The sequence below is a fragment of the Pseudochaenichthys georgianus genome, chromosome 20, assembly GCF_902827115.2.
Source record: "Pseudochaenichthys georgianus chromosome 20, fPseGeo1.2, whole genome shotgun sequence".
NCBI classification, from domain to species: domain Eukaryota; kingdom Metazoa; phylum Chordata; class Actinopteri; order Perciformes; family Channichthyidae; genus Pseudochaenichthys; species Pseudochaenichthys georgianus.
Genome location: NC_047522.1, coordinates 22205267 through 22220285, shown reverse-complemented (window position 1 = coordinate 22220285; position 15019 = coordinate 22205267). Strand labels below are relative to the sequence as shown.

General features: G+C 43.6%; 1 protein-coding gene across 1 annotated transcript in view; it reads left to right on the top strand.

The window, feature by feature from the left end:
- drd3 (dopamine receptor D3) overlaps window positions 1-15019 on the top strand; it is a 41445-nt gene that overhangs the window by 14203 nt on the left and 12223 nt on the right. The window contains exons 4-5 of the mRNA XM_034108337.2: window positions 563-699; window positions 11778-11971. Coding sequence (XP_033964228.1) covers window positions 563-699; window positions 11778-11971 — 331 coding nt within the window. The remainder of the gene's footprint in view (window positions 1-562; window positions 700-11777; window positions 11972-15019) is intronic.

The window sequence follows — 15019 nt, the reverse complement described above, 5'->3', positions numbered from 1 at the left end:
CAATTTTCCTGTACTTTCCCAGCACTTCAGTCTCCATTCAGATGTCACCATGTTCTCTCGTTCTCACAGCGAGACAGACTGTGAATGTCAGGATTGTTATGTCATGTCACGTTTCTATGTCGAGGTGTGGGTGTGTTTCCGTTCTCCTTGTCATGTTTCCTCCCTGTATATTGTCTGCTCTCTTTCCCCTGTGTTTTCACGTCTGTCGTTCGTTTCCCTGGTGTGTCTAATTTCCTGATTGTTCCCACCTGTGTCTTGTTACCCTGTGTTTAAATTCCCCTGTGTTCAGTGTCAGCTCGTCTTGTCTATTGTCGTGGTAAGGTCTATGCTCCTGGTACTCTTGAAAGGTTTTCGATTCCTCACTGCGAGCGCTTTCATTTTTTGTTCTCCGTTTTTTGTCATCTCGACTAGAGTTTTGGTGGTTTACCTTTTTGTTCATTTTTGCTATTCATGGACAAATAAAGTATCTTACAATACTTGACCTCTGTCTCCCGGGTCGTGCAATTGGGTCCTACCCCCTAAGTGCCTGAGTTGGTAACAGTAAATGTGTGTTTTCCTGCAGGTACACAGCCGTGGTGATGCCCGTCCTGTACAACATCACGTATCGCTCCAAGAAGAGAGTGTCTGTGATGATTGGCACCGTGTGGGTCCTGGCCTTCACCGTCTCCTGCCCGCTGCTGTTTGGTTTCAACACCACAGGTCAGTTCTACATAATGACGAATGATGATTCAAGTCACGAAAGGCAGCGTGTGACTGGGAAACTCAGGGTCAGGAGTATTTTCCTTTTAGGGTCAGCTGTGGGACATGACATGCAATCTAATGTGGGATTTAAAGGTGCATTCTACTAATTTAGCATGTCAGAGTGTCATGGTCTACTACTCAGCCTCAGAAAATGTTGTTTAACGTCTAGCCCAGGGGTGTCCAAACTGTTTTCACTGAGGGCCACATACCGAAGAATATACGAAGGGCTGGGCCACTCACTAGAGCAGTGCTTCTCAAAGTGTGGTCCGCGGACCACTGGTGGTTTTTCACATTTGAAATAAATAACTAAATAAAAGTTTTCCGCACTCTCGCGGGAATATCTCCGCAATGGGACGAGCTTAAGTTTCACTATCGATTGCATGATATAGCCCAGCGCAACACCTTCATCACACATGTTTACACTTGTTTGTACCATTTTCAGGCGATTTGTAATCTGTTCTAGAAAAACGATGTGTTTTTGGATATTTTTGGAGTTAGGTGGTCCGCGAGTGTTTTTTTATTGGTTAAGTGGTCCTTGGTATGAATAAGTTTGAGAAACACTGCTCTAGAGGTATATTGCCTTATCAGTTAAGTTATGAATTAGCTACATCAATCAAACGTAGGGTTGGATACTTGAACATGCTTTAAGAAAAAAACAGCCTACATCTCAGCTCTCCATAGGGGTTCATTCATTTTGTTGGCAGCTCATTCCTTAAAACAAAAGCCTCAGATAGCTTATAGTAAGAGGAAATATGAAGGGTCTATTTCAAGCTTGTTATGTCATTAAGTTATTGGGCTTTTTTTTAAGATTTGTTGACTTTAATTGACTGAATTTATTTGAAAAGTGGGATCGTTAACACATGAATACTACTGTGTAATATGTGTTCACATACATATTGAAGAAGTACAACAAGAACACGTTTTATTTGTGGGCCATATTCCATTATATTTTTTAATTAGCTGAGGGCCAATTCAAAATGGGCCGCATTTGGCCCACGGGCCGTAGTTTGGACACCCCTGACAAAAAAAAAAACTCATGACGAGACTGGCCATTTACCCGAGAGCTTGTTTGTATTACAAGCTGTTGAGTTTGAGAGACATGTCCTAATCACAAGGTCATACGGGAGTACACATCCATCTTGTCGGGCTCCAAGTCATACTTTTAAAACATGCAGTCAACATCCTGGCAGCCGTGGGCGTGGTTAACATAATTTCCAATGATGTCCCCTCAGATGGTCGAGTGCAAACAAACCATCTGGTGTCAGGTTGGACATGAGGAGCAGCAGAAGCTGTCGCCTTGGAGTTGTCTTTCAAAGTCACACAAATTCAGAATATCTGTATACTCGTGTTAAAAATGTGTATTTGTACTACATTACGCTTTAAATGCATTCACTACAAGGTGAGGGGGATTTAATTAAACGGGCCCGATTGTGCTTTTTGGGGTTTTCTCTTCCCTCCAGTGTTTATATGGAGAGGCGGAGTCCCTCCCTTTCCTCCATGGGACCTTATTTCAGAAAAAGTATGTATTGAAGTCAATGGAGAGAGAAAAGTTATCTTGTTATTGTGCCACGAATTACACATATGATGTTTGTCAATTTAAAAGATAATTTTGCAAGTCAAAAAAATTAAAATGTGTCGTCAAACTGTGAAGTAACACTTGTTTTTGTGTGAAACCGCTCAATGAACTACATCTCCCGCCTCGCACCACACACCAATGGCGCGTTTCCACTGCAGCCCTCGCTCGGCCTCGCTCGGTTTGGTTAGGCCTTATTATGCCCGGCTCACTTTAATGCTGCGTTTCCATTACAGTTTAGGAACTGGGGCAGTAACTATAGTAACACAGTGTAGGCGGAGCCGTGACGTCATCTTCAATGAGCGCCCCAAAAAACAACACAGCCGTTAGCTCTTAGCACTCAGAGCTCACAGCTCTTCATATCTGTTCAGAAACTAGACAACAGTTAAACAAGTACAAACCACAGACTGCCTGTGTCATGGTGAATACAGTCGCTGCTTTATTTATGTCTGTATAGGCCGTTGCTGTGAGTGTGGACGCAGTGATGTACCTGAACGCGTTCAATGAACGATCGTTCATGAACGCGTTCATATTTTGGGCGAACGTGAACTGAACGTACTGTATTTCCGCTAGATGAACGTAATTGAGAACGCGTTCATTCTCAGCGCTGTATAACGGCGTTCAAACGTGCGTTCATTCTCAGCACTGTATTATAACGGCGTTCAAAAGTGTGCCAGATTTCATATGCCTTTCAGCCGAAAACCCAGTTAAAACACACCGTAAACAGGCTTCAAAATAATGCGGAAAACCACCCAATTTGGCAACAACAAGCTGCCTGTGACGCGTACGCGCCTGTCACCCCTGGCTGTCGCACTAAAATATAAATATACTAAATATATCAGACTCCTCACAACAAACAATGTGGAACCGCGGAACCGGCGAGCATTGAATGAATGAATGAATTAGTATGGACGAAGCCGAGAGCAGCTGCAGCAGCACTCGCTCAGAGTGAGAGTCTACGGCAGGGGTGGGGAACCTCCGGCCTCCGTATACGGCCCGCGAGACAATTTGGTACGGCCCTCGAGGTAATTTATAAACACACGCAAAAAATAAAAAAATGAAAGAAATCTAGACCGCAAACAAATTAAACAAGCGAGTGCCTGTTTTTCCTGGCCAAGATCAGGGTCCTTGAACACAACACGAGCCTAACGTGTCATCACGTGGTATATGTCTCGACTGACAGGGGTGCAGTTCTGACGGAGAGCACCAGAACGCCACTCCAGCACTTCAGAAATTGCAGAAAGTCCATACACATGCCGCAGTTTCTGCGTGTCTGTGTCTTTAGTTGAAAGCCCAGAGGCGATCTGCTCATCTGTCATACAGTCAATAACTTTGTTGTTATCATTAGCATCTGGTTAGCTAGCTATGCTAACGAATATAAGAAGCTTTTTCTCCAACCAGTGAGGTAAAGGCACATCTTTATATGATCATTATAGTTATAAAAAAAATAAGAGAATAAAGTAAACAGGTATAAAATACTATATGACAGTTATTAATAAAGAAGAATACAGTTTGAAAGGGGAGTGATTTGTCAAATATCCATAAATTAAAAGTAAATCTGTTTACAGTTCTGTTTCATCTGGGTGTTGAGAGATGTGTCCATCGATCTCCTAATGTTGCTCTCAAAGTGCACCAGATTGATGCTTTTAACTTCAACATTTAAAAAAAATCTAAACTAAATACATTTGCACACATCTTGTGTCCAGATCTTTCTGTTTTGGTGGTCACGCCACACCCTGCACGTGCATGCATACGCGAGTCATGGTGAGATATCTGGATTCAGAGGTTGCTTTTTCTTTGCACAGAATGAAATGAATGGGCTGTGATTTTAGTTTTTTTAAGCAGAGGTCAATAACTTGTACGGCCCTCTGAGGATATTGTAAAAATTGAAATGGCCCATTAACATCGTACAGGAGACAAATAATAGCTCGCAGCAACGTATTGAAAAAATAACTATGAACTATAAATTAGTTCATTTTTGAAACCATGAACTTTAGTTCAACATTTTGAATTATGAACTATGAACTGAACTAGTTCATTTTAAAATATGTGAACTGTGAACTGAACTAGTTCATGTAGAAAGTGAACTTTCCCAACACTGTGTGGACGGTCGGAGCATATACAACGTTAGCTTAGCCAAGCTACATTTAGAAAACACGCATTTTAAAAGGGTTTTTCGCCTGCCGTCTGTCTGCAGACTTGTCAAAGCATTAATTCATGGTTTTTACTAACCGGTATCAGTATGTTGTTACTTCGGCATCATTTTGAAACGTGTATTATAATTAAATCACGGTCAAATATGTTCATCTTGTTGTAGTTGTAGCCCCCTTGCCAGCGATCCTCTCTCTAGTTTAGCATACTCAGCCCGACTCAGCCTGGTTGTTCCTGGCCCTAGAACCACGATTTAGTCGGGCCAGAAAAAAGGTGAAAAAGTAGCCCCGGGCCAAAACTAGGCCAAGTGGAAACGCAACCAAAAACGGGCCCCGCACGGCTCGGCACGCTTAAAGCGAGCTACCCGCTGCAGTGGAAACGCGCCACAAGACGGCCGTCACGTTGGAACATTTCACTTCTTTCTTTCAGAACGAGGCGGAAAGTATTAAACGAGGTGAAAATCACTCCAAGTCTGGGCGCGTTGAGAGCTGTGAGTGTGCACACACAAGGGGAGTTAGTCGGTTCCGTAAGAGTCAACATGCGGGACCGGGACTCTGGGACTTGTAGTCTTTCTAGTTGCGTATTTTTCATAGTCTAACAGTTTTACGACAAACTGTGACTTTTTTGACTTGGAAATTATTTGTTAAGATTGACAAACATCATATGTGGAATTCGTGGCACAATTCAAACGGGATCGAAAGATAATCTTTCTCTCTCCATTGACTTCAATACATACTTTTTCCGAAATAAGGTCCCATGGGTCGGAAGTAGATGGGCGGGACTATAGGTTTTTGTGAATGTAAACGGTCTTCAAAGGCCAACATCTGTAAAAAAAGAGGTGCTGCAGCACAGGCAGTATGAGAAAAAGAAAGAGTTTTTTGAACATGAAAGCAAGGAGACATGTAAAGACACTACATACAAATATGAACCTGGAAATGAGCAGAACAATATTTGAAATGTCACAATAACTCAGTCTAGACCATTTTTAAAAAATCTAAGTGCCTAAACCTTATTAAACGGCAGCACGAAGTGCCCTTGATAATGATGCACAGCACTCTGAGAGCTTTACAGAACTTAATATATCCGTGACATTAAGTGCACCGCAAGAGAAATGCTTCTAGGTTTTTTCCAAATGTGACTTTTAGTTGTTTGTTTTGAGAGATGTATCTGTGGAGGGAGTATAAATAATTGCGTTTTCCCAGTCAGGTGAAACATGTCTCCTTTTTTGTTTACTTTCAAAATGAGGTTTCATGTTCAAGGCTTGTATTTTCATTGTCATGGCAACAGTGTAGTTATGACAATGAAAACCTTAGGTCACAGGCTCCTCCAACAGTGCAACACGATACAACAGATACAATGGTTAATAGAATATAATAGAAAGTGCAGGTGACATCTTCTTCTAGTTTCTCTCGGATGATTCTGAGGGAGGTTTGTTGGTCTCACACGTGTTTGTGAACAATACAGATGGAATAAGGTCTTGTGTTTGTGTGAGGAAGAATGAAACAAAACTGTTAAACAAGACAGAGAAAAGCAGCTATTTGAATTCACATTGCCAGCAGCACCATTGCATGGCTGCACATTCACAATGTAAAGCTGCTCTCTGCGATGCAGGCATTCGGTTGCTCACAATCAATGCTAGACAATGGCTAGTGATTGCAGAGTTTTCTTGTCGGCATGGAACCAACCTGAATCGGCAACGAGTGAACGGTGGGTCCTTCATTAACCCTCATAAGAACTGGATTGAAACACGGCAGCTAAAATATGCAATTACAGTACAACATAACATAGAAACCGAACGTGGGTTGGGTCGTGACTGGAAATAGATCGTGTGTGTCCCATCTTTCTTTGTATTGAGGGGTTATTGATCCACAGGAACATCCGTGGAGAGGCCAATCACTTCAGTGTGTGCATGCCTCTGGCCTGCACAGAGATATTCAGCTCGGGCTTTTGATTGAAATATGGCTCCACCTTATTATTATGTCAAATCAAACGGGCTCTTAATCTGAATAAATGGTAGATAATCATAAAATCATACCCCCCTCACTGCCGTGTGATACGCAGGATACGAGACAAGTCCTCATTTCTTACGGGGCAAGATTGTGATTTATAACCAAGGGAAATACAATAATAACAGATGAGAGGGATTTTAGCCTTTGCAGGCCATTTACATGCACACAAACATAAAAGACACTACAGGAGAGGGGAAAAATCATAATAGGGCCCTTTTAATTATTACAATACTTAAGTGCGGCCCTTTGTGAGTGTATTCATAAAAGTGCTGTTCTCCGCAATAATGACAAAGGCCCTAAACTCCATATTTTGTAATCTCTAGAGGTTACCTATAAACTACGCCTTCTGTCTCTTTTACTATCCTGAGGTTTAAAGGCTGTTTTATTAAAGGTCCCCTATTATACTGTGTTTCATCAATATATCACAGGTCTCAGATATATCCAGAACCTGTCTCTGATTGGCTGAAACACCAAACAGATTATTGCAGCATTACCCATAATCCCCTCTGTTTCAGCCCTGTTTCCAAAGTGCTGATTCTCTGTCTGTTACTTTAGATGAAAACAAGGAGCCCCTCCCCACGCCCCTCTGAGAGAGACTTGGTTACAAAGAACTCAATGGTGCTCTAGAGGAGATTCAGGTGATGTGGGGGGGGGGGGGGTTACCTTGGTTGCTGATTGGCTAATGGCTACACAAGACAAGACATCGTTATGACATCACAAAGTGGCCAAAATCTGATCAGCTCATTTTCAGACAGGTTTTTATAGAAATGGATCAAAAAGAGAGAAAATCTTTGTTCCTGAAACTTTCAGAGTCTCTTTCCACAGAGGGGACACATGTTGATGTAGAAGAGACATGGAGAAGAGGGGACACATGTTGATGTAGAAGAGACATGAAGAAGAGGGGACACATGTTGATGTAGAAGAGACATGAGGAAGAGGGGACACATGTTGATCTAGAAGGGACATGAAAAAGAGGGGACACATGTTGATGTAGAAGGGACATGAAAAAGAGGGGACACATGTTGATGTAGAAGAGACATGAAAAAGAGGGGACACATGTTGATGTAGAAGAGACATGAAAAAGAGGGGACACATGTTGATGTAGAAGGGACATGAAAAAGAGGGGACACATGTTGATGTAGAAGAGACATGAGGAAGAGGGGACACATGTTGATGTAGAAGAGACATGGAGAAGAGGGGACACATGTTGATGTAGAAGAGACATGGAGAAGAGGGGACACATGTTGATGTAGAAGAGACATGGAGAAGAGGGGACACATGTTGATGTAGAAGAGACATGGAGAAGAGGGGACACATGTTGATGTAGAAGAGACATGGAGAAGAGGGGACACATGTTGATGTAGAAGAGACATGGAGAAGAGGGGACACATGTTGATGTAGAAGAGACATGGAGAAGAGGGGACACATGTTGATGTAGAAGAGACATGGAGAAGAGGGGACACATGTTGATGTAGAAGAGACATGGAGAAGAGGGGACACATGTTGATGTAGAGGAGACATGAAGAAGAGGGGACACATGTTGATGTAGAAGAGACATGGAGAAGAGGGGACACATGTTGATGTAGAAGAGACATGAAGAAGAGGGGACACATGTTGATGTAGAAAATACATGAAGAAGAGGGGACACATGTTGATGTAGAAGAGACATGAAGAAGAGGGGACACATGTTGATGTAGAAGAGACATGAAGAAGAGGGGACACATGTTGATGTAGAAGAGACATGAAGAAGAGGGGACACATGTTGATGTAGAAGAGACATGGAGAAGAGGGGACACATGGTGATGTAGAAGAGACATGGAGAAGAGGGGACACATGGTGATGTAGAAGAGACATGGAGAAGAGGGGACACATGTTGATGTAGAAGAGACATGAAGAAGAGGGGACACATGTTGATGTAGAAGAGACATGGAGAAGAGGGGACACATGTTGATGTAGAAGAGACATGAAAAAGAGGGGACACATGTTGATGTAGAAGGGACATGAAAAAGAGGGGACACATGTTGATGTAGAAGAGACATGAGGAAGAGGGGACACATGTTGCTGTAGAAGAGACATGGAGAAGAGGGGACACATGTTGATGTAGAAGAGACATGAAGAAGAGGGGACACATGTTGATGTAGAAAATACATGAAGAAGAGGGGACACATGTTGATGTAGAAGAGACATGAGGAAGAGGGGACACATGTTGATGTAGAAGAGACATGAAGAAGAGGGGACACATGTTGATCTAGAAGGGACATGAAAAAGAGGGGACACATGTTGATGTAGAAGAGACATGAAGAAGAGGGGACACATGTTGATGTAGAAGAGACATGAAGAAGAGGGGACACATGTTGATGTAGAAGAGACATGAAGAAGAGGGGACACATGGTGATGTAGAAGAGACATGAGAAGAGGGGACACATGGTGATGTAGAAGAGACATGGAGAAGAGGGGACACATGTTGATGTAGAAGAGACATGGAAGAAGAGGGGACACATGTTGATGTAGAAGAGACATGGAGAAGAGGGGACACATGTTGATGTAGAAGAGACATGGAGAAGAGGGGACACATGTTGATGTAGAAGAGACATGGAGAAGAGGGGACACATGTTGATGTAGAAGAGACATGGAGAAGAGGGGACACATGTTGATGTAGAAGAGACATGGAGAAGAGGGGACACATGTTGATGTAGAAGAGACATGGAGAAGAGGGGACACATGTTGATGTAGAAGAGACATGGAGAAGAGGGGACACATGTTGATGTAGAGGAGACATGAAGAAGAGGGGACACATGTTGATGTAGAAGAGACATGGAGAAGAGGGGACACATGTTGATGTAGAAGAGACATGAAGAAGAGGGGACACATGTTGATGTAGAAAGACATGAAGAAGAGGGGACACATGTTGATGTAGAAGAGACATGAAGAAGAGGGGACACATGTTGATGTAGAAGAGACATGAAGAAGAGGGGACACATGTTGATGTAGAAGAGACATGAAGAAGAGGGGACACATGTTGATGTAGAAGAGACATGGAGAAGAGGGGACACATGGTGATGTAGAAGAGACATGGAGAAGAGGGGACACATGGTGATGTAGAAGAGACATGGAGAAGAGGGGACACATGTTGATGTAGAAGAGACATGAAGAAGAGGGGACACATGTTGATGTAGAAGAGACATGGAGAAGAGGGGACACATGTTGATGTAGAAGAGACATGAAAAAGAGGGGACAGATGTTGATGTAGAAGAGACATGAAAAGAGGGGACACATGTTGATGTAGAAGGGACATGAAAAAGAGGGGACACATGTTGATGTAGAAGAGACATGAGGAAGATGGGACACATGTTGATGTAGAAGAGACATGGAGAAGAGGGGACACATGTTGATGTAGAAGAGACATGAAGAAGAGGGGGACACATGTTGATGTAGAAGATACATGAGAAGAGGGGACACATGTTGATGTAGAAGAGACATGAGGAAGAGGGGACACATGTTGATGTAGAAGAGACATGAAGAAGAGGGGACACATGTTGATGTAGAATAGACATGAAGAAGAGGGGACACATGTTTGATGTAGAAGAGACATGAGAAGAGGGGACACAGTGTTATGTAGAAGAGACATGAAGAAGAGGGACACATGGTGATGTAGAAGAGACATGGAGAAGAGGGACACATGGTGATGTAGAAGAGACATGGAGAAGAGGGGACACATGTTGATGTAGAAGAGACATGGAAGAAGAGGGGACACATGTTGATGGTAGAAGAGACATGAAGAAGAGGGGACACATGTTGATGTAGAAGAGACATGGAAGAAGAGGGGACACATGTTTGATGTAGAAGAGACATGAAGAAGAGGGGACACATGGTTGATGTAGAAGAGACATGGAGAAGAGGGGGACACATGTTGATGTAGAAGAGACATGAAGAAGAGGGGACACGTGTTGATGTAGAAGAGACATGAAGAAGAGGGGACACATGTTGATGTAGAAGAGACATGGAGAAGAGGGGACACATGGTGATGTAGAAGAGACATGGAGAAGAGGGGACACATGTTGATGTAGAAGAGACATGGAGAAGAGGGGACACATGTTGATGTAGAAGAGACATGAAGAGAGGGGACACATGTTGATGTAGAAGAGACATGGAGAGAGACATGAAGAAGAGGGGACACATGTTGATGTAGAAGAGACATGAAGAAGAGGGGACACATGTTGATGTAGAAGAGACATGAGAAGAGGGGACACATGTTGATGTAGAAGAGACATGAAGAAGAGGGGACACATGTTGATGTAGAAGAGACATGGAGAAGAGGGGACACATGGTGATGTAGAAGAGACATGAAGAAGAGGGGACACATGTTGATGTAGAAGAGACATGGAGAAGAGGGGACACATGTTGATGTAGAAGAGACATGAAGAAGAGGGGACACATGGTGATGTAGAAGAGACATGGAAGAAGAGGGGACACATGGTGATGTAGAAGAGACATGGAGAAGGAGGGGACACATGTTGATGTAGAAGAGACATGAAAGAAGAGGGGACACATGTTGATGTAGAAGAGACATGGAAGAAGAGGGGACACATGTTGATGGTAGAAGAGGACATGAAGAAGAGGGGACACATGTTGATGTAGAAGAGACATGGAAGAAGAGGGGACACATGTTGATGTAGAAGAGACATGAAGAAGAGGGGAACACATGGTTGATGTAGAAGAGACATTGAAGAAGAGGGGACACATGGTTGATGTAGAAGAGACATGAAGAAGAGGGGACACATGGTGATGTAGAAGAGACATGGAGAAGAGGGGACACATGGTGATGTAGAAGAGACATGGAGATGAGGGGACACATGTTGATGTAGAAGAGACATGGAGAAGAGGGGACACATGTTGATGTAGAAGAGACATGGAGATGAAGAAGAGGGGACACATGTTGATGTAGAAGAGACATGGAGATGAGGGGACACATGTTGATGTAGAAGAGACATGGAGAAGAGGGGACACATGTTGATGTAGAAGAGACATGAAGAAGAGGGGACACATGTTGATGTAGAAGAGACATGGAGAAGAGGGGACACATGTTGATGTAGAAGAGACATGAAGAAGAGGGGACACATGTTGATGTAGAAGAGACATGGAGAAGAGGGGACACATGTTGATGTAGAAGAGACATGAAGAAGAGGGGACACATGTTGATGTAGAAGAGACATGGAGAAGAGGGGACACATGTTGATGTAGAAGAGACATGAAGAAGTGGGTTTTGCATAATGGGTGACCTGTAATCCTTTGTCTTTACTCAGATGACCCGCTGGTGTGCTCCATCTCCAACCCTGACTTTGTGATCTACTCCTCGGTGGTGTCCTTCTACCTGCCGTTCATCGTCACTCTGCTCGTCTACATCCGCATCTACGTGTTCCTCCGGATGAGGAGGAAGAGGATCATCTTCCGTCAGGCCAGCCGCAAAGTGCAGCCGGGCTCCACTGCACCGTCTGTGGTGAGGACGCATTACCTCTGCTGAGATACGGCGCTGCGGTTTATTTATGACTCCGTGACATGAGGCGTGGGGGAGAGAAGGGAGCCACGCAGAGGAGGAGGCGGAGGAGGCCACGGAGGAGGAGACGGAGGAGGCCAAGGACAAACGTTAACAAAGATTTGTGTTTTATGAACCGCTGCTAGATAGTACTTCATTTTCTTTTGTTGTGTACCAATACATGCGCAAACAATAAGGGAATACAAATCCAATCCAACTTTATTTATATAGCACTTTAAACACCTTCAGACCAAAGTGCTGGACAGAGAGATAAGCTCACACAACATAATATAAATACAAGATACAAACACAAAACAAACCAGAATAAACGTAATAATTAAAAAATAAATAACAGGCATATAATAAATGAATGCCAAGGAGAAGAGGTGGGTTTTCAGACGGGATTTAAAAGCAGTCGGTGTGGGAGCCTGTCTGATGAGCGAGGGCAGGTCGTTCCACAGGTTAGGGGCGGCAGCAGAGAAAGCCCGGTCCCCTCTGCGCTTACACTTTGTTTTTGGCACCCTCGGGAGCAACTGATCAGCTGACCTGAGAGTGCGAGTGGGCGTGTAGCTGTGTGACAGCTCGGAGAGGTACGGCGGGGCCATTCAGGGCTTTAAAAGTAAATAAAAGAGTTTTAAAATGAATCCTCAAATGAACGGGCAATCCTGGCCAACTCGAGCAATCAACGTCCCTCGCACAGAAATGTGTAATTTGCGCTGTTGAGATTCAAAAAGACGATGCAGAAACATGCAGCTTTATTATCAACCATTGTCAGCAAGGCTTTCTAGACGCTGTGTAAAGGGTGCTTATTAGGAAGTGGTCCCTGATTCATTATATAGAGCTGAGTTCTGTTCTCGAATGAAACCCTTTAGGTCTGATCCCTCTCCCTGACCCATGCACCTCTCCCTAACTCACACCCATTCACGTTATTCATTCTCATCATGGCAGATATGGCAGACCAGTGACGAACCGTGTCTATCACAACTGGACTTCTGTAGACACACACCCCCCCCCCCCCCCCCCCCCCCCCCCCCCGGCGGCGTTATAATGTCCGTCTTTTCACTGAATTGTCGTCTTGAAAGGGTACTCGCAACAATTCCACAACAACTTCTTCTCCACCTGTTGCACTTGTCCTTTCAACGTTAAAAACAATAAAACGGCATGAATTGCTTCGTCACATTCATCTAGATCCTCTGTCTCGAGCCAGCTAACTAGCGGGCTTCTAGAACACCCTGGAACCGAGGGGAACTCTGGAAGAACACGCCCACTGGCTACAAATCAATATCTGATTGGTTGATCAAACTGTCAGTCCGAACGTACGCTCTCATTCAGTGCGACGGCCAGGGCCTTCGATCAAGGATGTCACAGTTGAAGGATATTCGACCCAGAACGAGATCTGATTGGTTGCTTTCTTTTCTAACACAAACCACTGAAATGCGTAGCATGGTCCGAGAAGGACAAACAACTCAACGTAACGCTGTAATATTACAGATCAACACGATTCTCATTTATTCACTTTATATACATTTTATTTATATAATTAAATCGATTTTGTAATAGTTTTATCTGAGTGTTCCTACTCTCTGAATACCTTGAAGGCCCTGACAGTTCGCCACAGGGAAAACCTTTTACAGAGCTTCATAACTAGCCTAAAAGAAAACACTTTTGTTCCGAATACTCAGTAAAATTGCACGAGATGAAGCTTTTTTTCTCATTATGAACTGGACAGAAAAACAGTATCGTGGTTCATAAGAAGCTGTCAGGCTGTCACTGAAAACACGAGAAGTGTTCTTCATTAAAAAGGCTGTCAAGTCGCTTATAAACGGACACTTGAATTAGATAGGAAAGTGCTCCGTGCTGCCTCGTTCTTAAAGTAATGAATACACACAGTGATGGATAGATAGTGAACTACATATAAAGGAAAAGGATATCTCTGCTTCTCTTCTTAGTGTTTATTTTGAGAGCCAATTATATTCCAGTCCATACAAAGCGTCATGTCTTCTCATTAAAGTGCTTCTTCACATGGCGTGTACCTCTCTTCCTCCTCCTCACTCCTTCTCCTCCACCTGTCATGTCTTTGATCACGTCCATCACTCTGGTGTTTGTCCCAGTTACATCTATCATTCATGATGGCTTTAACCTTCCTGTACGTTGCTGTATTATTCACCCCCAAGGCTGTTACGTTTCAAAGATAATGAAAATGATGGCTTTATCTATTAAAAGGCCAAGGGTACCAGTTCCTGTTCTGTGCATCTGTATACCCTTTTTTTCTTCAAGATGAAAAGCCACTATTATTCAATTGGATGACAGCACCAGCAATGGGAGCTTCCTGTGCAATGTGGTCCCGCAAGATGTGTCCACTCCATTGTCCACACAGCAGCTTTAGACGAATCTTCCAACGCTTCTCTGCCCATTGACTTTGAATGGGGATGACGTCACTTTGCCTCGCTTTTCGCCGAACTGCATTGTGGGGGAGCGAAGCGAAGATTTCCAGGATTCAAAAGTTGAGCAATGTTCAACTTTTGAAGCTGAGCTGGAACCGTCAGCCAATCAAACACGTTTATGCAAATCTGACAGTAGAAGCGCTAGCCAATCAAACCGCGTGTAAGCAGGGAGAGCCAGACCGCAGTTCATTTCCTCATATTCCAAACGAGAAATTACGGTAGCAAATCACCCGGTTCTTTACGACCAGAACTATTAACGGGATACAAACCGGAGGAACCAGGCGTGGAGGGAGGTGGCAGAGACAGTGGGGGAAACTGGTAGCTTTTCGCCTGTTTGGGGAGTTTATATATATATATATATATCTATTGCTCGCATAAAATCCCCGGGGTTTTTTGCTTTGTATGTCGGGGGCGGGAGATTCATGTGATTGGTTGTTGGTCGCATTGCTCGCAAAAAATCCCCAAGCTGTCAGACACGCCCAGCTCCAAGATTTTCAAGATTTTTGAAAAGCTGCTGTGTGGACGTACCGTACCTCCCAGTGAAGTCTACTATTTAACAGCGTTTTAC